Here is a 25,912-nt window from a genome sequence, read left to right as displayed (position 1 = left end):
ATCTTGTGGGATTTCTCGCAGACCTCTGTCACTTGAATGTCTAAAACCAAGGCTATCCCTTTAAGCAGTTCTTGGTGAGCTACATTATCCTCTGGTGGTGAATAACACTGCTCTACAGCCAAAATGCTTCTGAAATAAATGTAGTCCAACTTTACTAATTCTGGGTCACTGAGAACGAAACTGATGCTTAAAATTGTTGATTGGCTCTAGTTTTCAAGGTATGCTATTGGGTCAGTATATACGACCCTTGACTTGGGAATGGCGGAGGATAAGTGAGTTATAAAGGGAAGGGATCTCAATTTAAACCAGAAATGACTAAAATACATCTTTGACTGGATCTATGAATAAATCTATGACTGGGTTTGGACAGTACTTGCTTTTGAGGCAAAACAATGAATGATGCAATCTGAAGCTGGTATTGCATCATACATGATATGAATTGCATCATGTTATTCCTAGAAGTCATGGATGATGCAATCATAACGAAGCTTACATCACTCTGCTGAACAAATTGCCCTATATCAGCTCTAGAAATCATACAGTGTCATGCTCTCTTCTTTGTCAGTGTTTGATTTTGCAAAGGGACACATTTCTGTTTAGCCAAAGTGAGCAGAGATGCCTTGTCCTTGTGTGAACAGTGCAGATAACTTCTGCTATGTTTGTGGTGAAGTGACTTTTGCATCACAAAAGCGCAGCATAACCACTATGGTTAAGAAAGCCTATCACCTTTCTTTTGGCTGCAAAATTAGAGATCAGGACAAGAGGTGGGCCCCACACATATGCTCCAACACTTGTGCAACAAATCTTCACCAGTGGTTGAACAGGAAAAGGAAATCTATGCCTTTTGCAGTGCCAATGATTTGGAGAGAGCCAACAGATCATACCACCAATTCTTACTTCTGCATGGTGCCTCCAGTTGGGAAAGGTGTGTCAAAGAAGAAAAAGTGGACTGTGCATTATCCAAACATTCCATCAGCTATACACCCAGTACCCCACGAAGAAGGACTGCCGGTTCCTGATGCACCAGAATCATTCTCACTTGAGTCAGACGAGGAAGAGGAAGAGGATGAAACTTCTGGTCCTGAACCATCAATGTCACAGGACCCACATTTTCTCCCATCCTCCTCCTCTGAACCACACCTCATAACACAAGGTGAACTGAATGACCTTGTCAGGGATTTGGAACTACCCAACAGTAAGGCAGAGCTGTTGGGCTCCAGACTACAGCAGTGGAATCTCCTGGCAGGCTATCAGGGCAAATGGAGCCCATCAATGCTTGCAGACTATTGCTGGACAGTGACAAGAGATGCTCCATTTAATGAATACAAGAGACAAGCCAAGAAGCGCCGAGTAGACAGCGAATAGGACTAAACTATGTACATAATAGCTTTTTGCCTTTTGTTTCATAATGAAATTTATTTATATAACCCTTTTGCTGATTTTTAACGTGTTACATAAACAGGACAGGTGAAATCTTATCATGTAAAGCAACCATAAACACATGAGAAGACCTAGGTTTACAATTTATGATTAAAATTCTACTATCTACATAATATTCATAGACATAAAATGTAAAAACTTAAATATCTTAGAAACAGTAGCCAATCAGTTGGTTTAATTGTCATATTTGAATTCAGCACATCAAAATACACAATAAATAGCACATTTTATCTCTGAAGCAGACGACTTCTCAAAAATTGTAGACCAGTGTAATTGCTCACAATCTCTACAGCCTCATCTTGTAATGAGGAAGAAGCTGCTGAGGCAATGGCTGATCTGTCTCTTATGGTGGAGGAGTTGTCTGAGCAACTTCCAGTTGCTTGGTGCCTGTACTGGTACCATGCATCCGAGAACACTGTCTGTGGTGCCAACGATCTCGGTGAACCCCCAATGAAGTCAACTCAGACAGGTGAGGGGAGATCCTAACAGGGAGAGGGAAACCCCATGATGTCCAGAATGGCCATTAACATGTTGACAGTGGGCCCCATGGTTGCAGAGGCCGTTGATCCTTGTGATGTGCCCAGTGTTGGGACTGCTGGAATATCCATGGACCACAGGGCTCTGATGGAGGGTAAGCTTTCCAGCAAGTATGGGAGAAACAGGCCCCACTTCTGTATCTGACAAAGATGAGTGAGTCCTGCGATCATGGGGGAGCAGAACCCATGTGGACAGGAGACAGGTAAGCCAAACCTATAGATAGGGTACCAGGGACATTGAGGGTGACTTGCCCCGGAGCGTATCGGCCTCCCAGGTACCAGAAGTGGGATCAGTACTATATGCGCTTGCAGAGCTGGCATAAGTACTATAGTTATTGGTACCAGCTGGAACACTTTCTGCATTGCCAGGGACACAGGTACCAAGAGATTAAGTAATTCTCTGGTAGTAGCGTATGCTCCCAGCATCATCTGTACTGGGATGGGATCTTGGGTCTGATGGGTAGAAATTTCAGGGGGTGGCCTTGGTGGACCTGGCATAGGTCCCAGAGTCAACAGACTCTTTGCAGCAAAGGAGTGCTCCACTTCCCCTCAGTTGCTCCCAGAGATCTTGCTTTTAGCTGGCCTTGGTACTGAAGGTCTTCCTGGACAAGGTACCATGTCCTTGGCAGATCTGTGTCTCTTCTTTGGTACCAGACACACAGAGCATGATGCTGAAGACATCTCAGTAGGGGCACTCTGTACTCATGGTGCCCCACTTAGAGTATACTCTGGACCCCAATGGCTCTGATGGAGATGTGCCACCTCCATAAGGAGACACTTAAGTTTTGTTGATCTGTCTTTTTTTGAAAGAGGATTAAATCTTTTGCAAATTACACAAATTTCAGGCAGATGGGGGTGGGTCACTGATCGGCACTGGTCTGGCACATGATTGGCAGGACTTGAACCCCAGAGAGTGAGGCATGGCACCAGTCCCAGTCTCGATAATCAAATTTGGTCCAAAAGTGACCTAACAACTAAAACCTAACACTAACTATACATTATATCTAACTACGTACTAAACAAGAAACAGACTATATACAAAGAGTGAGGGAAATAAACTTGTGCTAGCCAGACTGCAAGCACTCCAACAATCATCACTGGTGGTAAGAAGGAACTAAGGGGGATCGGAGGTGGCTCTGCCCTCTTACGCTAGCACACAGTGGTGCCTAGTGGCAGAATGTGCTTAAGCCACCCCAAAGGGTACTGATGAGGGAAAATGTTCTCCAACAACTGTGTATAAGGTGCACACCCCTAGATTGGAATGGATATGTGCAATCACTCGAAGAAGAAAGATATTTTTATAGGAAAATACAAAAAAGTCTGGCTCACACATTCCATACATACACTCAGATGCCTACATCCATTTTATGCAGAAGCTGCTTACCTTATCACATCTCATCAGCCCTAAATATCTGAGAGACTTGCTGCTTTGTGCAATTTGAGTGGCTCCCTGGTCAGTAATTTCTTTACACCATCCAACATCCACTGTCTCTATTGTCATGCTGTATCGTCCAATGGCTATCAGGGCTGTAAAAACACGAAAGACAAAGTACAGAAGTTAATAGCAGAGATGGAGGAACTAGTTTAAATACACACATGCACACACTTGAAATAATGCAATTATAACTAAACTACTCCTAGAGCATTTTTCATAATTTTTCCTGGGAGCTAAGTTTAAAATATCCCTTAGAAATATGCTGTACAGCACATATCTTTCTCTGCTTATCTGCATAATGTTTTCCTTCTGATAAACATTTTCTAAATTAATACTTCACTTCTACATAACAACCTGTATATTTCCAAATTAGGAATTAAAAACATGAATTTAATATTTAAAAATATATTCTAGTGAAAGAAAGAAAATGTCTTATTGTGAATTACGTATAATTAATTGGAATTCTTTCTCTGAATTATTTACAGAAAACAAATAATGTAAAGTTAAAAATGTCAAGTATCAGAGGGGTAGCCATGTTAGTCTGGATCTGTAAAAGCAGCAAAGAGCCCTGTGGCACCTTATAGATGTTTTGGATGCTCCAAAACGTCTATTAGTCTATAAGGTGCCACAGGACACTTTCCCACTTTTATGTTAAAAATGATCAGTGAAACTCAATTCAGTTTCAGTTATTGGAGCATTTCCCCTCTAAACCACAAACAAACAAACTTACAGTTATTTGTATTATCTATTGTCAAAGTGCTACAAGATATATTATCCCACTAGATAAGACAGATGCTTCTACAGATCTGTAAGCAGAATTGTATACTGTATGGACTCCTTCAATTGATCTGTGAAATAACTATAGAATACGAGACAATTCCACCTGACTCTCCTGCAAGAACAACTGAGATTATATTCCTTTTATGAGCAAACACTCTGCTACAGGGTTGCCAACATGATAAGCAATTACTACAGGAATATTCAGAGCATAATAGGGTAATTTTTGACTCATCAAAAAAAATAATATTTTTTAAAAACCACAGGTAGCGGATGTTGTTCAATGTGCATAAAAGTTTATATAACAATACACTCTATAGTACACCACTATTCCTTTTCATAGCTTGTACTGATGCTGTAACAACGGTAGTTTGCTGCACCGTAGAATTGTCTTGTCAGTGTCAATTTTTTAATGAAAATAAAAAAAATTGTGAAAAATGTGTTACTCATGGCATGTCTCAGATTTATTGTTATTCATGACTTCTGCTTGTTTTGAAATATGGATCTTTTTAAACTTAATACAAAAACACATAGTAACAGCTACATTTTTTGAGGAAAGGAATTACAGTTGCGTCCAGTTATAAACTGTGAAGTTAAGTTTCTTGCTGTACTTCCAATGGGCATATCAGCTTCTCCCATATAACATTCTTAATGATGAACATTTTTATTTACCAAACTCCACAACCGTTGCAGCATATTTCCTCTCTTGCATTGCAGAAGTGGTTCAAATATGTAACGGGCAGGAGGAGCATGTTCTAGCTAGTGTGAAGAACTTGCAGGCTTTACTATATTTATGAGTAGCCTGTCTTCTTTGATCATCCTCCCAGCATCTCTAACCCCCAAATTAGCAGCTTTGTTATTTCCAATGCCATGCTGCCGTTGTCCTGTTCTCTCCAAGTATGTGTGGAAATGCTACAGTATGTTATGCTGGGGATAGGGTGAAACCTTATGAAGCTGATGAGTGTAACAGTCATCCTTCATTAAGGATAAATGTAAGGAGTGAAGCTCCTTTTGCAGTTAAATAGCAGAAACAATAGAAACCACTGCCCAAAACACAGGCCATATGTAAGACTGGTCAAGAGCTGTACTTTGTGGGCAGAGTTACTTTATTGAGGGTTAAATGCAAATGTAGAGGGCTGGGTATTGTTTTGGTGGAGCTGAGTGTGTGTATGCGCAGATGCAGCCAGACACACCACAGAAACAATGAAGACGACAGCAGGAAGCCAAGGACAGCCAGAGAAGCTCTTGCAGTATGACACTGATAGTAAGTTAAGAGAAAGAGCTTTTTGGAGAGCGTGCCGATGAGGCGGCTTTGGAATACTGAGAAAGGAAACTTTCTTCTGTTGTTGGATTCCTACTGTGTGAATGGTAACAGGCCTTTTTATATATTCTTTGTAAATGAACAGGATTGCATCACAGAAATCCTGACTCTGTCTCCTCCTAATGGAAACAACCTGTCAAGACCCCGAAAACTGGCTAACCAGCTAAGCGAAAAGTGGTCACATTAATTTAATCCTGTAACTGGATTATCATTAATTTATTCTGCAATTTGTTGCATACATTAAGACTTGGTTTCATGGGCATACATGATGTAGAGCATCAGCACTCCAGTTCTATTCTGAACATTCCCCAGGGGCCATTCCTTCTATTTCTCTATCATCTCCAAAAATTACACCTGGGGGAATTCTGTGCCACTGAGCAATGCAGAATTTTTCAGAAATTAATGTTGTGTGTGCAGAATTTCCTCCCACCCTACTCCTCCCCCAGAAATTGGCTGCAGAAATGTTGCCTGCCACCAGGGGCCACTGGGCCCGACACAGCCCAGCTCGCAAATAGAAGGCAAGACTGAGGGAAGGGGGAGGGAATTGGAGGGTTCCCAGCAGTTGCCGTTCCTAGCACGCCCTGAAGGATGGAGGTGGCAGCATGCAGGAAACTGTGCAAGCCCAGTTCCTAACACCAAGCTGTTTCTCCCTCTGGATCCCTGGGTCTATCATTGTCTGGGCTGGGGAGCGGGGAGGGACGCAGCAGCTGGGCTCGTGGGGATCGTGTCAGGGTCTGGGCTTGGGGAGGGGTGCTTTTGGGCTCTGGGCAGGGGGAGGGGGTATCTCTCGAGGGAAGGGGGTGTAAGTGTCTGCCTCTCACCCCAGCTGGGCTCTAGAGTGGAGGTGGTATAGAAGCAGGAATTGGGTTGTTGTAGGGGTTCTTTCACGCTCTACTTCTGGGGGAATTTTTGTGTTTGTATGTATTGTTACAGACATACTTGCTGACAGGTATTCTGAAATAAATTACTAAAATAATTGAAACTGGTGTGATTATATAGTGTTATTTTGATAAATAACATTTGCAGAATTTTGCAGAATTTTAATTTTTTTGGTGCAGAATTCCCACAGGAGTAAAAAATGTACTGCTAACACAGAGTGGCTAATAGCAAGTGATATGGTGGTAGGAGAGTATATAGCTTTGTTGCATTTCTCCTCAACACAGTCCTTTTATGTGTCATCCATATGAAAACAGAACAGAGAATTATAAATTTTCTACAGAATTTTTAAACCAATTTAAAAAAATTAGAGTAAGGATATATTTCTCTAGGAAATTCTATAGGTTGGTTTAAAACCTTAGAGAAGGGATATCAATAAGACAAAAAGAATATTGTCAATTTGAAATCTAATCATTTTCAAAAAATGAGTTACAAGTCATTTCAGGTACTACAACTGTCCTTGATTCTCTCTGTCAAATTTTGCAATATTATAATTAAGGCTGTCTTTCAAGGAAGTCATGGATTCTGTGAAGTTCTGTGACTTCTGCAGTGGCCAGTTCTGGCTCAGGGGCTGCCCAAGCCAGGCAGCACCTGGGCCAGCAGCACCAGCAGTTTGGTGTGCGGGGGGGGGGGGCTCAGGGCTAGGGGAAGGGGATTGGGGTGCTGGATAAGGCTTACCTTGGGGTGGGGGGCTCCCTGGCTCCCACTGGCATGTCCCTGAAACTCCTAGGCAGTGGGGCCAGTGGGATCCATGTGCTGCCCATGCCTGCAGGCCCCAAACCCGCAGCTCCCATTGGCTGCAGTTCCTGGCCAATGGAAGCTGTGGAGCCAGCACTTGGGGGGGGGAATAGCGTGCAGTCCCCTGACCTTCCCTCCCCCTAGGAGATGCAGGAACACATGGAGCCAGGTAGGGAGCCTGCCAGCCCCACCAACTCCCTCCCCCCCAAGCACCAACACAGGTCCTGTGCTGCGTGCCACCACCTGCCCTGCCCTCCCAACACCAGCGGGTGTCCCAGGCTGCCCCCCCCCGAGCACCCGTGACCCCTCACCCAAGTTTTAATTAGGGGGTATGTAGTAAAAGTCAAGGACAGGTCACGGGCCATGAATATTTGTTTACTGCTCGTGACCTGTCCATAACTTTTAACAAAAACACCTGTGACTAAAATGTAGCCTTAATTATAATCCATATTTTCCTATTCTTAAAAGTGTTTTTTTCCTCCCTTGCTGCTGTGTGGAAGGCCAACAAATAACAGAAATACTCTCCAGAAGAAACTTTTATATCTGTTAAAACAACTGGAGTGGTGTAAAGAGGTCATAAAACCAGCAAATTGGGGTGGAGGATAATTCTCTCAATGCAATCACTGTGGAAACAGCCATCTTTTGAGGCCTTGATTCTTATAAGCCTTAGAATGGGGTATGCCAGGGGTAGGGTCCAGTGATGAAGAGATTCCAAGCAGTGCTCTGACTCATAAAGGAGCTAAAGAAGCCTGCAGTAACTTGGACAGGCCCCCCGTGTTCTCTAAATCACACCTGGCATCACTCCAGCCACCCCAGCAGTCCAGGATCACGAAGGTAAAAGAAGGCTAAATTCCACCCAAGAGGCAAGGCACAGAATCTCATCCAAAATATTGCTAAATACATAAACTAAACAAACTGAAAAAATAGAGCAAAATATTCTCTCTCTTTTGCTTATAGGTGTTGCTTGTAACAATAATAGGTAAATAATTTCAGAGAGAAGTGAGATCTTTACATTGATTGTTTCTCTTGGCTTACTGAAGATTTTGAGTAACATACTATTTTCTCATGGCTCTATTGTAGCCGGCATTGAATGATATTTACATGCCAGATGTGCTAAAGATTCACATCCCTTCATGCTTCATCCACCATTCCAGAGCACATGTCCATGCTGATGATAGGTTCTGCTCGATAACAATCCAAAGCAGTGCACATCGACATATGTTCATTTTCATTATCTGAGTCAGATGCCACCAGCAGAAGGTTGACTTTCTTTTTTTGTTCTGTAATTTCCTCATTGCTCTTTTAAGACTTCTGAAAGCAAGCTCCACACCTCATCCCTCTCAGATTTTGGAAGGCACTTCAGATTCTTAAACCAACTGCTGTAGGGCTCTTTAGAAATCTCACATTGGTACTTTCTTTGCGTTTTGTCAAATCTGCAGTGAAAGTGTTTTTAAAATGAACAACATGTGCTGGATCAGTATCCAAGACTACTATAACAGGAAATATATGGCAGAATGTGCATAAAACAGAGCAATTCTGCCCCAAGGAGTTCAGTCAGAAATGTAATTAATGCTTTTTTCTTTTTAAATGAGCATCATCAGCATGTCCTCTGGAATGGTGGCCGAAGCATGAAGGGGCATACGAATGTTTAGCATATCTGGCATGTAAATACCTTGCAATGCTGGCTACAAAAGTGCTATGCAAATGCCTGTTCTCACTTTCCGGTGATGTAAATAAGAAAAGAGCAGCATTAGAATCATAGAAGATTAGGGTTAGAAGAGAGCTCCCTTAAATGTAAAGAAACTTGTTTGTCTTAGCGATTGGCTTAACAAGAAGTAGGACTAAGTGGACTTGTAGGCACTGAACTTTTACATTGTTTTATTTTTGAGTGCAGTCATGTAACAAAAAAAATCTACATTTGTAAATGGCACTTTTATGACAGAGATTGCACTACAGTATTGTATGAAGTGAATCGAAAAATACTATTTCTTTTGTTTATAATTTTTACAGTGCAAATATTTGTAAGCAAAATAATATACACTTTGATTTCAATTACAACAGAATACAATATATATGAAAATGTAGAAAAACATCCAAAATATTTAATACATTTCAATTGGTAGTCTATTATTTAACAGTTCAATTAAAACTGTGATTAATTGCAATTATTTTTTTAAGTTAATCGCATGAATTAATGGCAATTAATTGACAGCCCTACAAAACACATATTAAAAACAAGTGCAAGAAAGCTAAGTAGTTGTTAATTTATTATATTTATTGGTTTCTTCATGGAGAAAATTCTCTATTTCTATGATCATTTATTTTTAAGCAAAATAATAATAAAAACTCATGGAAAATGGGGCTTTTTATTCTTAACATGTATGTTACTACAATTTTTACTATTATTTTGCCACATATATATTTTAACAAACAAAATGTTTGAACTTCTTGACATCTTCTTGCTATTTCTGTCTGCTGTCAAAGAATAACTACCTACAATAAAATAAAACAATACTTGGTTACTCTGAAGAAGAAAGGCAATAACTTAATAATAGACTATATGATTAACACCGTTCATCATAAGTTTGGCTCAATGCATTGTTCTATGAAAACTCTTAATGTATTCATGAAGGCAGAAAGGTCAAAGGTGCATTTCATTATTAAAAACAGCAAGGCTTAAAACAAGGGGAGTGACAACATAAATGCAGCCACAATAGAAAAACACAAAAAAGAAAAGCAGCTAGCCAGCAGAATACAAAAACAAACAAACAAACAAAACCTCACAACTATAAGAGTAAATAAATGAAAAAAAATCTAATGTGAAATCAGTTAAATTTAATAAGGGACCACAAACACTGAAATGCCTTAATGATAATCATGTGGTTGCTGCCATGAGAGAGCAGAGTTAAGGTTTAAGAGTGCTGTATTTCCATCCCTTAACATATTTGAAGTTATTTTAAATTTGTTTCTTAACTCCAAGTTTAAAATATTGTTGTTAGAATAATTACATCTCTATAATTAGTATTTAGCCTACATTACTGATACTTGTCCTAAGCTGAACTCCATTTTAATGTATTTTTTTATCTGGGAAAACTATAATAAAAACACACTACGATTTGTATCATTTATCCAGGTAAAGTGACTGAACGTCTAGTGGAACTGAACAAAATTACATCTCTTTAAAGAAATACTTTTACTAAAATGCACCTGGTCCTAGCAGAGCATTTCTTATATTAACAAGACATACTTCAGTTTAACTGAAAATAAACCATTATGAAATCCAATTGTACTGCTGTTCACTTCTTTCCATCAGCTACACATTGTATATGAAACAAGCACCACATTAGCCAGCAACAGGACAGGATTTGAGAAAGATGTCTTCAAACATTGGTCATGACTGACCAAAGAAAACCATAGCACTATAAATATATATACATTCATTTAAAACAACTTCCTGTTGGTTTATTAGATCCAATTCATCATTAAGCCTTTAAAAAGACAAGAATTTAAAATTTTAAGCTCACTAAAAGCTTAGATATCAAGTAGAAACCAATCTTTCCACTAAATCATACCAGGTAATGGTTTTCTTCTTATGGTACTTGCCATTACAATTTATTTACAGTATGTATAGCTGGCTAATGTACTCTTAAAGGGTTTGCGATAACCATCTACAAGCAATTGAAGGGCTTAAGAACAAAGAAGGGTGAGGATTTTTTCAAGATGGTCCAGGGGGAAATAACTGGATAAAATAGGAGGAAAATGAGCAAAGGAAAATGTAGATTGAATATTAAGAAAATTTCATAAGAGTCAGATCTGCTGGACTGTGGAATATTCTCCCAGGGGAAGTTGTAGAAGTCTCTTTCCTTGAGTCATTTAAAAAGTGAGTGGACAAAGCTCTGGAGAGATTACAGAGAAAATGCTGTACTGGCAAGGATCAGACAAGAGGATTTGAAAGATCTTTTTCACCGTCAATTTCTATTCTATTAAATTAAAAGAAGAATGATATAAACTATGAAGATAAATTACACAGATTTCAGTGCAGTAAACTGATACTACATACAATGTTTTGTGATATTGCATTTCCACTCATCTGTGGAATATCATTCAGAAAATTAAGTAATTCCTTGATCTTAAAATAAACTCTATTCACTGGGGAAGTACACAGCTTAGTAAAAGGGATGACTTGCTGAAGCTGATTTTAAGTTTACCATATACTAACATGTTTACCAATTAAAAGGATAAAAAATAAATAGCTTATCTATCTTGCATGAATGTATTATAAATATGCACGAAACACTGAATATACATTTAAAATAGAAAAACATTAGCTTACATATGAAAAAGAACCTTCCCTTATGACTAACTATTAGTGGAGCATAGTACTCCTGAATAATGCATCTTTCAGTCCTTCAGAAAATATAATTTTATTTATTTTCAACTTCTAAAAATGCACCCATTGTAACCCAAAAGTCATTGTTCAGGCAAAATTCCTCACTGACTGCAGGTACTTTGTCTAAATAAGGCCAAGGACAACAGAATTTGGCACCTCTGAATCAAAACTGGATGTCATGCGCAAAAGCTCAATTAAAAAGGCTTTGCTTGCAGGAGCCTTACCCTCCGAAACTTGTGCTGAACTGCCGTGATAACTTACATCAGGGGTCGGCAACCTTTCAGAAGTGTTGTGCCGAGTCTTCATTTATTCACTCTAATTTAAGGTTTTGCGTGCCGGTCATACATTTTAACGTTTTTAGAAGGTCTCTTTCTATAAGTCTATAATATATAAGTAAACTATTGTTGTATGTAAAGTAAAGAAGGTTTTAAAAATATTTAAGAAGCTTCATTTAAAATTAAATTAAAATGCAGAGCCCCCCAGACCGGTGGCCAGGACCCAGGCAGTGAGAGTGCCACTGAAAATCAGCTTGCGTGCCGCCTTCGGCACGCGTGCCATAGGTTGCCTACCCCGACCTACATCAATGTGGCAGGCTGCAGCTTGCCAACCGAACCCCATGTGGTCTAATTGATCCATGCTGTGCAAAGACCAACTTGTTATACCCATAACCTGTTTACGAGTCTCAGAAAATGTTAACTGCTTTTCTCGACAGCACACTCTCTATGTGAGTGGTCTGCTGCTTTGGTCACCCTAGAAAGTAAACCAGCTAGTAAGGTGTTTTTGTCCTTGTGAAATGTGTGAAAAAATTATAAGACGACCTCATAATATTTCAGTTGCTTCTGTACACATTGAAACCTGTACGCAGGTTTGAAGGTTGTCCATGACTAGACTAAAGGTTGCTTCTAAATCTACCAGATATACACTTACCACCAGTAACCTAAGCATATGTGACATCCAGGCTTAATTATTGCAACTCATATCTATAAACAAATCTGAACACTGTGAAAAAGTTCTAACTAGTACAAAACACAGCAGCCCTTCTGCTAATCAATACAGGTCACTGTGAGCATACCACCCCACTATTTCACACTCTGCACTAGCTTTCCAAAGAATAAAAAGAGTCCAATTCAAGTCCTCTGTCCTGTAGTCAAAGCCCTCCAAGGCTACTATGGTTCTAGCTACATGAGAGATCTAGTCTCCTTCTGGGGTTATGATCTACCATGACAGCTACATTTCAGTGGAATCACTGACCAGTTGATTAATAGGGAGGCTGATGAACTCAGGAGCCAGAACTTTCAAAGAAACTGAACCTCCACTGTGGAGCTCACTAAAGTCCTGATCCAGCACACAACTTAAGCATATGCTTTCCTTTTAAACATGAGTAACTCCTATAAAATAAAAAAGGACCATGGATTTCACCACTCATAACTTGTTTTCCCCACAATAAAACTTTTTAAAAATGAATTTTACTATTTCCCCCACAGCCTAGGAAGGAAAACAGAAAGAGAGAGATTAGTATTGTTATTTCCAGTGTTTAATATTTAGAATGAGCTCATAAAATATGGTGACAAAGTAGCTAGGTAGGAAGGGATAGCTCAGTCATTTGAGCATTAGCTTGGTAAACCCAGGGTTGAGAGCTCAATCCTTGAGGGAGCCATTTAAGTATCTGGGGCAAAATTCTGTTTGGGGATTAGGCCTGATTTGAGCAGGGGGTTGAATTAGATGACCTCCTGAGGTCCCTTCCAACCCTGATATTCTATGAATTCTATAAGGTAGATAGAAAGACAAGAGAGATAGATAATCCAGCTTTTGTCCACCTAGAAACATTTTTATAATGGAATGCTATACCATCTCTTTTTGGGTGGGAAACCTGCTTTTTAATAAAATAAGTATGTTTTGTATTTTCTGTAGGCCTCACCTGCCTCAGCCTGCTTGAGGTCTCCTGTGATCATTTTATTGTTATATCTTTGTGCATGTGTGACTGTGGGCAACATTTCTTGAGAATGAAGTATGGGACTGCAATCAAATGCAAAAGGAATATAGGGGCATGACCACACTGGGAAACCAATCTAATATGATGCCTTGAGGAAATGAAAAGGAAGAGAGTCAGACTGTTTCCCTAGAGCAAGTCTATTTTCTCTAGGAGATTAGCAAATCTGGTTAAATTCCCTTTATCTGAATGCATAGTTTGACCTTTGCTTGGAAACTAGGTGACAAATCACTCAACCAGTGGGAATGCAGTAATTTTGATTAAAAATCTGTTTGGAAAGGATACAGTATTTATACATCTTTAAAACAAAGAAAAATGTATCTAGTTAAGTGTATTATAAAAATATTCTGTCTACTTAGGATACATTATGTTAGCTAAAATAACCTTCAGTTTCTATCAGAGTCAGAAGGTGATCCAGGGGACTAGAAAAGAGCTAATATCTTCAAGAAATATGGAAGGGGAGACCAGTAACTATCAGCCAATTACCTTGATATCTCTTATGGGCTGAATATTTGAGGATAAAATAACATAGCCAATATATTAATATTGGGTAATAATCAACAAACACCACAATTTTATCTAGAGTAACTTATGCCAAACAGATTTATGACTTACTTTGATATAATGCCGAGGGCTGTATATCCTATCCTAGGTGTCCCCAAGAGCACTAGAGGGGGTAAAGAGAGGCCAGGAGCAACAGCCAGAGCCTTCATGAGAATGTTTGACTTCTCAGGCAGCACTCATCTGCACATTTTCTGCACCAAGTAATACAGTTTTCATCTGAGCGCAGCATACTCTGATTTGTGCCTGGCCAACTCTACTAGTTGGGGCAGAGAGAACAGGTCATGGCTCCAAGCTTATCTTGCACCTTAAACTCCTGGCACTGTCCACAGGGGCACTGAGAGTATCTTTACACTGCAATTAAAGATCTGTGACTGGTCCATGTCATCTGACTCAGGCTCACAGGTGACTGCAGGGCTGTAAAACTGTAGTGTAGATACTCAGGCTCAGCTGCAGCCCAGGCTCTGGGACCCTCTTCACTCCCAGGATCCCAGAGTCTGGGCTCCAGCCCAAGCCCAAATGTCTACATTGCAATTCCAATGGGGTATGTTCCAAATGGGATTCTTGTGCCCCCTCACTTCTCTGCACGTACATTTGAACAATGGCTGGTCAGAATCTGCCATACTTCAAGAGGCTACAAGATGCTATTAAAGACACCAACTAGCTAACAGATGATTCAAGTTCCACAGGAGGCTATTTGGAAGACTATGTTATCCTCTATCATGGATTAGAAATGACTAAAAAGTAGCAAACAAAGAATAGGGATAAAGGGTCAATTTTCAAGATGACAAAAGGTTAACAGTGGTGCTCCAACAATCCATATTAGGACCACCGCTACTTAGTATACTTAAGGAACTGAAAATGGAGGTGAACAGTGAAGTTGCAAAACTTGCAGATAACACAAAATTATAGAGTGTACTCGAAGGGAGACTTTGAATAACTCCAGTAGGATGTAAGAAAACTACGTGACTGGAAATTCAATGTTGAGAAATTAAAGGTAATACACATTGAAAGGAATAATTTGAACTACTCATAAACATTGGTAAGTTCTAAATAAATTGTAAAAATGCGGAAGAAAAGACTTGTGTGACATTTTGGTCATCTCAGTACAAAGCTTTTCTCAGTGTGCAGCAACAGTCAAAAAAGCAGAGTATTAGGCTGTATCTCACATTGAGAGATAAAATACATTAAATGCATTTCCTTTCCTGACGATACTTGTTCATGTAAGCAACTTCGGTAGTCACAGGGATGTTCTGTGATTGTGAATGGAAGGAGTTGTTCATAAGACAATCTGCCTATTAAATAGTGATCCATACTATGAAAATGTCTGAGAACTCCTAGATCAAAGGAACAGAAATATTTCCATATCAGGAGAGATTGAAAATATTAGGACTCCATAGATTAGAGAAGAGATGATAAACATGTCTAAGTGAATGGTATCAGGAAGGTAGACTGGGAGTTCCAGTTCATCCTCTCTCATAATACAAGAGCAAGAGAGATCCACTGAAAAGGAAAGACAGTACATTTAAAACAGATAAAAGGATTTCACTTTACTTAAGCAACATGTAATTAACATATGAAGCCCATTGCCACTAGATATCACTACATCCAAGAGATAAATAAGATTAAAAGAAGATTTGGGCATTAATACTGATAATTGTAACATTCACATTTACATGATATAGAATAAAAAATAAGGGCTATAAACCTTCCTGGCTGTGATGGGTTGGATCACAGAACCCCCCTTGGGAGCTGCCACCCCATGTGCCAAGACTACTTCTGCCCCCTGCTTTCCCTGCCAGCTTGGGACCCCAGCACCCTGTCTTGCTGAGCCAGACACACCAGTTTATGCAGGGCAAACTCATAAACTGTTTGCCCTCTATAGAGAGATATGCACATTTGTTTGCTCTCCCAGGTATTAATACATACGTTGAGTTAATTAATAAGTAAAAAGTGATTTTGTTAAAGATAGAAAGTAGGATTTAAGTGGTTCCAAGTAGTAACAGACAGAACAAAGTAAGTCACCAAGCAAAATAAAATAAAATGTGCAAATCTATGTCTAATCAAACCGAATACAGATAATCTCACCCTCAGAGATGCTTCAGTAAGTTTTTTCTGCAGACTGGACACCTTCCAGGCTTGGGCACAATGCTTCCCCTGGTACAGCTCTTGTTCCAGCTTAGGTGATAGCTAGGGGATTCTTCATGATGGCTCCTCTCCAACCTTTGTTCTTTTCCACCCCTTTATATATCTTTTGCATAAGGTGGAAATCCTATGTTTCTCTCTGGGTTCCCATCTCCTCTTTTTCAATGGAAAGACAGCAGGTTAAAGATGGATTCCAGTTCAGGTGACATCATCACATGTCACTGCAAGACTTCATTGCCCATTTGCCAGCAAACAAGTATACAGGAAGACTTACAGGTGAAACACACTCATCTGCAGACAATTGTCCTAGTTAACGGGAGTCATCAAGATTCCAAACCACCATTAATGGTCCACATTTTGCATAATTACAATAGGCCCTCAGAGTTATACTTCATATTTCTAGTTTTAGATACAAGAGTGGTACATTTATACCAATAGGATCATCACAGTCGGTAGATTATAAGATTTGTAATGATACCTTACAAGAGACCTTTAGCATGAAGCATATTCCAGATACATTATATTCACTCATTAGCATATTTTTATAAAACCATATAGACCGCAGCGTCACAGTGGCTTCTTGGCATCCACTAACTGACAAGTGTTTGGAAGAAACTTCCTCTACTGGAAGCTTATTCCATAGTTGTCAGTTAAAGGTATTCTTACACCTTCCCATGAAGCATCTGGTACTGGTCTGTCTGCTTCAGTACAGCAATTAGACTCATAGACTCATAGGTCAGAAGGGACCAATATGATCATCTAGTCTGACCTCCTGCACAAGGCAGGCCACAGAACCCCACCCATCCAATTTTATAACAACCCCTAACCCAGGACCGAGTTATTGAAATCCTCAAAATTGGTTTGAAGACCTCAAGCTGCAGAGAATCCACCAGCAAGCGACCTGTGCCCCACGCTGCAGGGGAAGGCGAAAAACCTCCAGGGCCCCTGCCAATCCGCCCTGGAGGAAAATTCCTTCCCGACCCCAAATATGGCAGTCAGCTAAACCCTGAGCATGTGGGCAAGACTCACCAGCCAGCACCCAAGAAGGAATTCTCTGCAGTAACTCAGTTCCCATCCCATCCAACATCTCCCTGCAGACCATTGAGCAGACCTATCTGGTGGTAATCCAAGATCAATTGCCCAAATTAACGATCCTATCATAACATCCCCTCCATATACTTATCAAGCTTTGTCTTAAAGCCAGAAAAGTCTTTTGCCCCCACTACTTCCCTCGGAAGGCTGTTCCAGAACTTCACTCCCCTAATGGTTAGAAACCTTCGTCTAATTTCAAGTCTAAACTTCCTAATATCCAATTTATACCCATTCGTCCTCGTGCCCACATTAGTACTAAACTTAAATAATTCCTCTCCCTCCCTAACGTTAACCTCCCTGATATATTTATATAGAGCAAGCATATCTCCCCGCAGCCTTCTTTTGGCCAGGCTAAACAAGCCAAGCTCTTTGAGTCTCCTTTCATAAGGCAGTTTTTCCATTCCTCGGATCATCCTTGTAGCCCATCTCTGAACCTGTTCCAGTTTGAATTCATCCTTCTTGAACATGGGACACCAGAACTGCACACAGTATTCCAGATGGGGTCTCACCAACGCCTTATATAACGGTACTAACACCTCCTTATCCTTGCAGGAAATCCCCCACCTGATGCATCCCAAAATCGCATTTGCTTTTTTAACAGCCGTATCACATTGACGACTCATAGTCATCCTGCTATCAACCAGTACCCCAAGGTCCTTCTTCTCCTCCGTCGCTTCCAACTGATGCGCCCCCAACGTATATCCAAAATTCTTATTATTAATTCCTAAGTGCATGACCTTGCACTTTTCACTATTGTATTTCATCCTATTTCTATTACTCCAGTTTACAAGGTGGTTCAGATCTTCCTGAATAGTATCCCTGTCCTTCTCCGTGTTAGCAACACCCCCCAGCTTTGTGTCATCCGCAAACTTTATTAGCACATTCCCGCTCTTTGTGTCAAGGTCAGTAATAAAAAGGTTAAATAAGATCGGTCCCAAAACCGATCCTTGAGGGACTCCACTAGTGATCTTCTTCCAGCCTGACAGTTCACCTTTCAATACGACCCGCTGGAGTCTCCCCTTTAACCAGTTCCTTATCCACCTTACAACTTTCATATTCATCCCCATCTTTTCCAATTTAACTAACAGTTTCCCATGCGGAACCGTGTCTAACGCCTTACTGAAATCTAGGTAAATTATATCTACCGCATTTCCTTTATCTAAGTAATCCGTCACCTTCTCAAAGAAGGAGATCAGATTGGTTTGACACAATCTACCTTTAGTAAATCCGTGTTGCAATTCGTCCCAATTACCATTGACCTCTATGTCCTTAACTACTTTCTCCCTTAAAATTTTTTCCAAGACCTTACATACTACAGACGTCAAGCTAACAGGCCTATAATTACCCGGATCACTTTTATTCCCTTTCTTAAAAATAAGAACTACATTAGCAATCCTTCAGTCATACGGCACAACCCCTGAGTTTATCGATTGCTTAAAAATTCTCACTAACGGGCTCGCAATTTCACGTGCCAGTTCCTTTAATATCCTCGGATGGAGATTGTCCGGGCCCTCCGACTTCGTCCCATCGAGCTGTTCAAGTACGGCCTCTACCTCAGTTGCGGTAATATCCACTTCCATATCCACATTCCCATTTATCATCCCTCCATCATCGCTAGATTCCTCACTAGTCTTATTAAAAACTGAGGCAAAGTACTTGTTTAGATGTTGGGCCATGCCTAGGTTATCCTTAACTTCCATTCCATCCTCAGTGTATAGCGGCCCCACTTCTTCTTTCTTTGTTTTCTTCTTATTTATGTGGCTGTAGAACCTTTTACTATTGGTTTTGATTCCCTTTGCAAGGTCCAGTTCAATGCGGCTTTTAGCCTTCCTCACTTTATCCCTACATGTTCTGACCTCACCAAGCTAGCTTTCCTTACTGATCCTGCCTTTCTTCCACTCCCTGTAAGCTTTCTGCTTGTCTAATCCCCTCTCTGAGTTGCTTGCTCATCCAGTTTGGCCTACAACTCCTGCCCATGGTTTTTTTCCCCTTTCTTGGGATGCAGGCTTCCGACAGTCTCCGCAGCTGCGACTTAAAGTAATTCTAGGCCTCCTCCGCATTTAAATCCACTAATTCCTCTGTCCAATCCACTTCCTTAACTAATTTCCTTAACTCTTTAAAATTAGCCCTCGAGAAGTCGAAAACCCTAATCCCAGATCTACATTTGTTTATCCTTCCATCTAGTTTGAACTGAATCAGCTCATGATCACTCGAACCAAGGTTGTCCCCTACCACCATTTCTTCTACGAGGTCCTCACTGCTCACCAACAGCAAATCTAAAATGGCATCCCCTCTCGTAGGTACTTCAACTACTTGATGAAGAAATCCATCCGCTATCACATCCAGGAAAATCTGACCCCTATTATTCTTGCAAGCACTCATCCTCCAGTCTATATCCGGGAAGTTGAAGTCCCCCATAATCACACATTTCCCCTTTGTGTTTACTTCATTAAAGACATTAAAGAGGTCTCTATCCATATCCCAATCAGATCCCGGCGGTCTATAGCACACCCCAAGCACTATCTCAGGGGAAGCTCTAGTTGCTTTTTTACCCAGTGTGATTTTTGCCCAGACAGACTCTGTCTTATCCATTCCATCGCTTCTTATTTCACTACAGTTAATTTCATCATTGATGTACAAGGCTACTCCACCACCTTTGCCTTCCTTCCTGTCTTTTCTAAACAGCACATAGCCATCAATACCTGTGCTCCAGTCATGAGTACTATTCCACCAGGTTTCAGTTATCCCTATAATATCCGGTTTCACTTCCTGCACCAGTAACTCCAGTTCCTCCATCTTGTTACCTCGGCTCCTCGCATTAGTGTACAGACCTTTTAATTTTCGGCGTTTGGCGTCAGTGACATTCTTTCCCCCGTCGTGCACGGACCTTCTACCACCAGCATCACCCTTTACTCTGGTTTCTACTCCACTATTCCTCCTTGGATCAATTCTTGGGACCGCAAGGGTATCCCCTCTCTCTTTGTTTACTTCCCTCTCCAGGTTATATTCTGGCGTGGAGATCTCCCGAACATCTCCCAACCATCTCCCCCAACTTCCTAGTTTAAAGCTCTCTTGATGAGGTCGGCGAGCCTCCATCCTAGAATTCTATTTCCCTCCTTGCTTAGATGAAGTCCATCCTGAGCGAACAGTCGTCTATCCGTAAACGCTTCCCAGTGACCGTACATCCCAAAGCCATCCTTATAACACCACTCCCTGAGCCATCTGTTGATTGCCATAATCTTGTCACTCCTTCGTCGCCCCGCTCTAGGAACCGGCAGAATCCCACTGAAGATCACCTGAGCCTCGATTTCTTTGAGCGTCTTCCCCAGTCTGGCATAGTCCTCCTTGATACAGTCCAGCGAGTAACTAGCCGTATCATTCGTTCCCACATGAAGGATAATCAACGGATTCTTTCCCGCTCCCGCTAAGATCGTATTCAGCCTCAGGTCCACATCCTGTATCTTAGCCCCTGGCAGACAGCACACCCTTCTGTTCTCCCGATCAGGTCTAGTTACAGGCCTGTCTACTCTTCTCAGTAAAGAGTCTCCAATCTCGTAGACTTGCCTTTTCCTGGCGACAGTGAGATTCTGCAGTCTATCCCCCACAGCAGCTGGCCGCAATTCCTCTCGATTTGTGTTCGCCCTTACAATCCTCCTAGGGCTCGTACTCGGTGTCGCCTCCATTGACACCTCCCCTCCTTCTGCAGGACTAGCTGCTCGCCTCTTCTTCCTCGCCCTTTCTCCTTCAGCAGCCTGCTGTGCTCCATTTTCATTTTCCAACTCAGCAAACCTGTTCCTGAGTTCTATTTCTCCATCGCTGGCCCGTCTTTTCCTCTGCCTGGTTCTCCTAGTCACATGCTTCCACCATCCACTTTCCTCACCCAGCAGCCCCTCCTCAGAGTCCTTTGGTCCTGCTTCTATCCACTCGTCTGAGCTTGTCCCTTGTGCCTCATCATGTCTGTGTTCCATCATCTGCTCAAATCCCCTTCTAAACTCAGCCAGAGTTTCCACTTGCATCTCCAGTCCCCTTACCTTTTCTTCCAGCAGCTCTATCAGGCAGCACTTCATGCAGACGAAACTCCTTTCAGGTGCCCCCTCTAGGACCATGTACATGCCGCAGCTACCGCATCTGGTCATCCTCAGTGTGTCTGCACCTGCTACCTCCGCCTCCATCGTTCCGTTCCAACTCTGTGCCTAGCAATCCACGCCTCACACCGCACCGCAGGCCACCAACAAGCGCTGGGCTGCTGGCAGACCCCTGCCTCTTCCCTAGTCTGCCTTCCTGGTTCCTCTGCCTTGGTCTCCCCTGCAACCTCCCCCTGGGCACTCCCACTGAAACTCCCCTGTTAGCCGCTCTGTTCGCCGCCTCCTGTGCCGCTGCATATGTTCCTGGTAGATAAAGGGAATGCAGTGGATATTGTATATTTGGTTTTCAGTATATAGAACATAATATTTCTAAAACAGCTGGATAAATACAAATTGGATGCAAATGCCATAAGCAATTATTACAAAATGGCTGATACAATTAATGATTCTTTTATTTTTAAGACCTTAAAATGGGGAACAATCTCCAGTGGGAATTCTGCAGGACTTTCTATTAAGATCCATAATATTTAACAGTATAGTAAGATAACGGAAGGAAGACATTTGACTGATTCAATTTGCAGAACACATGAAAATATGATGGGTGACAAATACACAAAAGGGTAAAAATAACACAGGAACTTACAGTAGGATGTGCTATACTAGATCAGACCATTGGTGCCCCTCATCTGGCATCCTGTATCTAACAAAGGACATGATATATCTAGCAAAAAATCACAATTTCTCAAAGAAAAGGGAACTCATATATACAAACACATACAAGATGAATCTAGCCAACTGTGCAATGCTGTATATAGAATGAAAAATGTCTTAGGAACATAGCAACTGCCATACTAGATCAGATCTGTGATCCATCTCGTCCAGTATCTTGTCTCCAACAGAGGTCAGTGCCAGATGTTTCAAAGGAAGAACCCTACAGTGTAAGAACCCTACAACAGAGCCATCTTTTAATTTCTTTGAATGTCCCCTTATGTTATGAGTCAGAGAGAATGGAAGTTTCTGATCTATCTTCTTTATGCCATTCATTATCTTATCTCCTTTTATTGTGTCCCTCTTATTAGTCTCCTTTCTAAATTCCAATTTTTCCAGTCTCCCTTCATATAAGAATTTTTCCATGCACTTGCTCATTCTTGTCACTCTTCTCCGAACCCCCTATCTTTTTAGAGATAGGGTAACCAGTACTGCATGTAGTATTTCAGATGAGGCCACAGCACTGATTCATATAAAGGTATCATAATATCTTCTGTATTATTATTCTCTATCTCATTTCTTATACATTTTAACTCCTTGTTTGTGTTTTTGTTCACAGTGCACCCTGCATAGTGACAGTTCAATAATTTCAAAAAGTTCAAAGCTGGTATTTATCCAGCTTCTTTCCTGAATTGATACAGTTAATTTTGAACTCTGCAAGGTGTATGGGTAGTTTACATTTTTCATTACATTACATTTTCTAATGTGCATTATTTCACCTAGCTTGGTGAGATCTCTCTGATGTTCCTGACCATCCTCTTAGTTCCAATTTCCTAAATATATTTGTGCCATCAGCAAATTTTGTTATCTCACTATTCATCCCCTATTCCAGATTATTAATATAATAAACAACATTGAATTTAGCTGGAACCTGGAGGTATTCATTTGTTTACTTTTTGCCATGATGAAAACTAACTAATTCTACTCTTTGTTTTCTGTCTCCTAGCCAGTTTTTAATCCATGACAATACGTTGCCTCACAGCCTGTAATTACTTAACTTCTTTAGTAGCCTTGTGGGACTGTCAAAGGGCTTTTGGAAGTCTAAATAAATGATGTCACCTGGCTTATTTACTACTTTATTGATATATTCATTTATCTACTACTTAATTGATATATTCAAAGAAATCACATAGATTATAGATTTCTAGATTCCCAGGCCAGAAGGGAGCATTGCAATCATCTAGTCTGACCTCCTGTATAACACAGGCCATAGAACTTCCCCAAAATAATTCCTAGAGCAGACCTTTTAGAAAATCAACCAATCTTGATTTAACAATTCTCAGTAATGGAGAATTCACCACAATCCTTGGTAAATTGTTAATTACTGAGACATGATTTTATTTTGCAAAACCCATTTTAGGTAGATCTGATCATATTATTATCTTCCTTGTGGTTAGTTATTTTGCTTTTAATTATAATTTCAACCAATTATCTAGGTACAGATGTAAAGTTTACTGGTGTATAATTCCCAGGATAACCACTACAGACTTTAAAAAATATAGGTACAACATTTGCATCAGTACAATCCTCTAATCCTCTGTGCCTGTTTTTAAAGAGAGATTGCATTTTTTTTTTTAGTAGTTCAAGTCACTTTATACTTGATTTCCTTCGTACTTGGTCTTCCTGCAAAATGATCTGGAAAGACTGGAAAACTGAGATGCATGCAACTGGATGAGATTCATTACTAAACTTGTAAAGTCATACAGCTAGGAAGAGGGAATAAGAGTCTGATCCAAAGTCCACTGAAGTTAATGGAAAGACTCCCACTGAGGTTAATAGGCTTTAGATCAGGCTCTAAAGTAGCAAGTCTGAGAAAGAGATATACCTCTACCCCGATATAACGCTGTCCTTGGGAGCCAAAAAATCTTACCGCGTTATAGGTGAAACCGCGTTATATCGAACTTGCTTTGATCTGCCGTAGTGCGCAGCCCCGTCCCCCCCCGGAGCACTGCTTTACCGTATTATATCCGAATTTGTGTTATATTGGGTCACGTTATATTGCGGTAGAGGTATACATAGCAAATTAAATAGGAGCTTGCCATGCAATGCAAATTGGAGGGGGAAAAAAGCTGAAAACTAAACAGATACACAGGATTACATATAAAACTAAAATGACGAAGTGAAAATATGCATAGCACTGAAGTGACATTGTCTAGTTCACAATCTTCATGATAATGCTTTCTGCTTTGAAAAGTATTTAGATCATTTTTAAAATCACGCGCACACACACACACACACACACACACACACAAAAGCTGCAAAGTCCTCCATGGTTTGTAGCAAGACTTTTAAATTGGAAAGGCGATAATCTTGGGTGAAGGAGGTGCCTTTTGCTCCTCCCATGCAAATCTGTTAGATTTGGCTTAGTTCTGAGCTGCTGAAAATCATAATTTCCCACTAACACCTGTTCTGGCTTGCTGCCACAATCCCTAGATATTATTTTAGCATTGTGCATGTAATACTTTGTTTCAGCGTGCCACACACTGCATATGATTGGTGCCCAAAATCTTAAACATTCTTTTGCATGTATGCACAAAAGAGCAAAAATAAGAAAGTAAGACAACTTATCTCTGGTATTTCCTAACTTCCAGTGCTTGACTGTGCAGTGTAAACAACAGTGCATTAATGTAGGGGTTTTTTTGTAAATAATATATAGTACATATACTCTAGAAAGAGAAGAGTCAGGAGATATATAAATACAATCTATAGAGATCTTCCAGATTATAATGAAAATAAAAGAAATAAAGTATTCAGTTTCAGATGATGGTAGAAAAAAGAGCAATAGCTTGAAGCCACAGGAAAGAAATGTTTAAGCTTGACATTAGGAAAATAGTCTTAACAATAGCAGCAATTATAGGAAATGGAATACATCACCAAGAGATGTGACTGAGATACTGTTATTGAATATTACCAAAAAAAATAAATCAGATGAAATGGGAATGATGAGTAAACCTATACAATTCAGGATACAGACTACATAACCAAAGGAAGGCAATTCTGAGCCTCCAATTGCTTACTGCTAATATTTTAAAATTTTTGTTTCATATCCCCCACAATTTGTAATATCCTCTTAACTTTGTGGAAAATAATGTGTCTTTACCCAACCACCAATTTTGTCCTTTTCTATCCTAGAACTGTCATTTTCATTAAGATGGAGCTAAAATTAACATAGCTATTTTGCTTAGAAAGTCTCTCTCAAGGTTTATAAATTAAAACAAAAATGTATAATCTATATAACTGAAGTATGTTCACCTCCTTTATTGCTCTAACGATCATGCTACATATATGCACAACATAAAGCTGCTGCCTAAGGTGGAGACCTGGTCACCAGCAACGCCCTTTAAACACATAGAAGAGCTGGGGAATAGGCAGACAGCAAATGCTGTGAAGACATCTAAGAAACTCCAGTGCAGTGGGATCATCAGCATACCCCCTGATGATGGTGTGAGCTGCACTCAGAAGAGGACATTACCAGGGGCTGGTAGGTAGATATGACGTAAATCTGGACAGTGACAGCATTAATTTTGCAACATCTTATATTTATGCAGACACCCAACTAATTATGCCAAAACACATTTCTACACCAGCAACATTCATTGACGCCAGGACAGCTCTGGGAATATTATTCACAGTTAACTGTTGTAGCATAATCAGCAAGGGTAGGAACATTGTGTTTTGTGGATTACGCACAAAAGGCT

At 40.5% G+C, this 25,912-nt stretch overlaps 1 protein-coding gene across 5 annotated transcripts in view; it reads right to left on the bottom strand.

Annotated features, from left to right (window-relative positions):
- FBXL17 (F-box and leucine rich repeat protein 17) overlaps positions 1–25,912 on the bottom strand; it is a 486,275-nt gene that overhangs the window by 26,242 nt on the left and 434,121 nt on the right. For 3 of the 5 annotated variants that reach the window (XM_030565826.1, XM_030565823.1, XM_030565824.1), the window contains one exon: positions 3,361–3,503. In XM_030565826.1, coding sequence (XP_030421686.1) covers positions 3,361–3,503 — 143 coding nt within the window. Of the gene's footprint in view, positions 1–3,360; positions 3,504–9,479; positions 9,677–25,912 lie in introns of those variants that run through there. The other 2 variants (XM_030565825.1, XM_030565829.1) reach the window with 2 other exon arrangements.

This window comes from Gopherus evgoodei, chromosome 6, assembly GCF_007399415.2.
Source record: "Gopherus evgoodei ecotype Sinaloan lineage chromosome 6, rGopEvg1_v1.p, whole genome shotgun sequence".
Classification (NCBI taxonomy): domain Eukaryota; kingdom Metazoa; phylum Chordata; order Testudines; family Testudinidae; genus Gopherus; species Gopherus evgoodei.
This window is presented reverse-complemented; position numbering and strand designations above follow the sequence as displayed.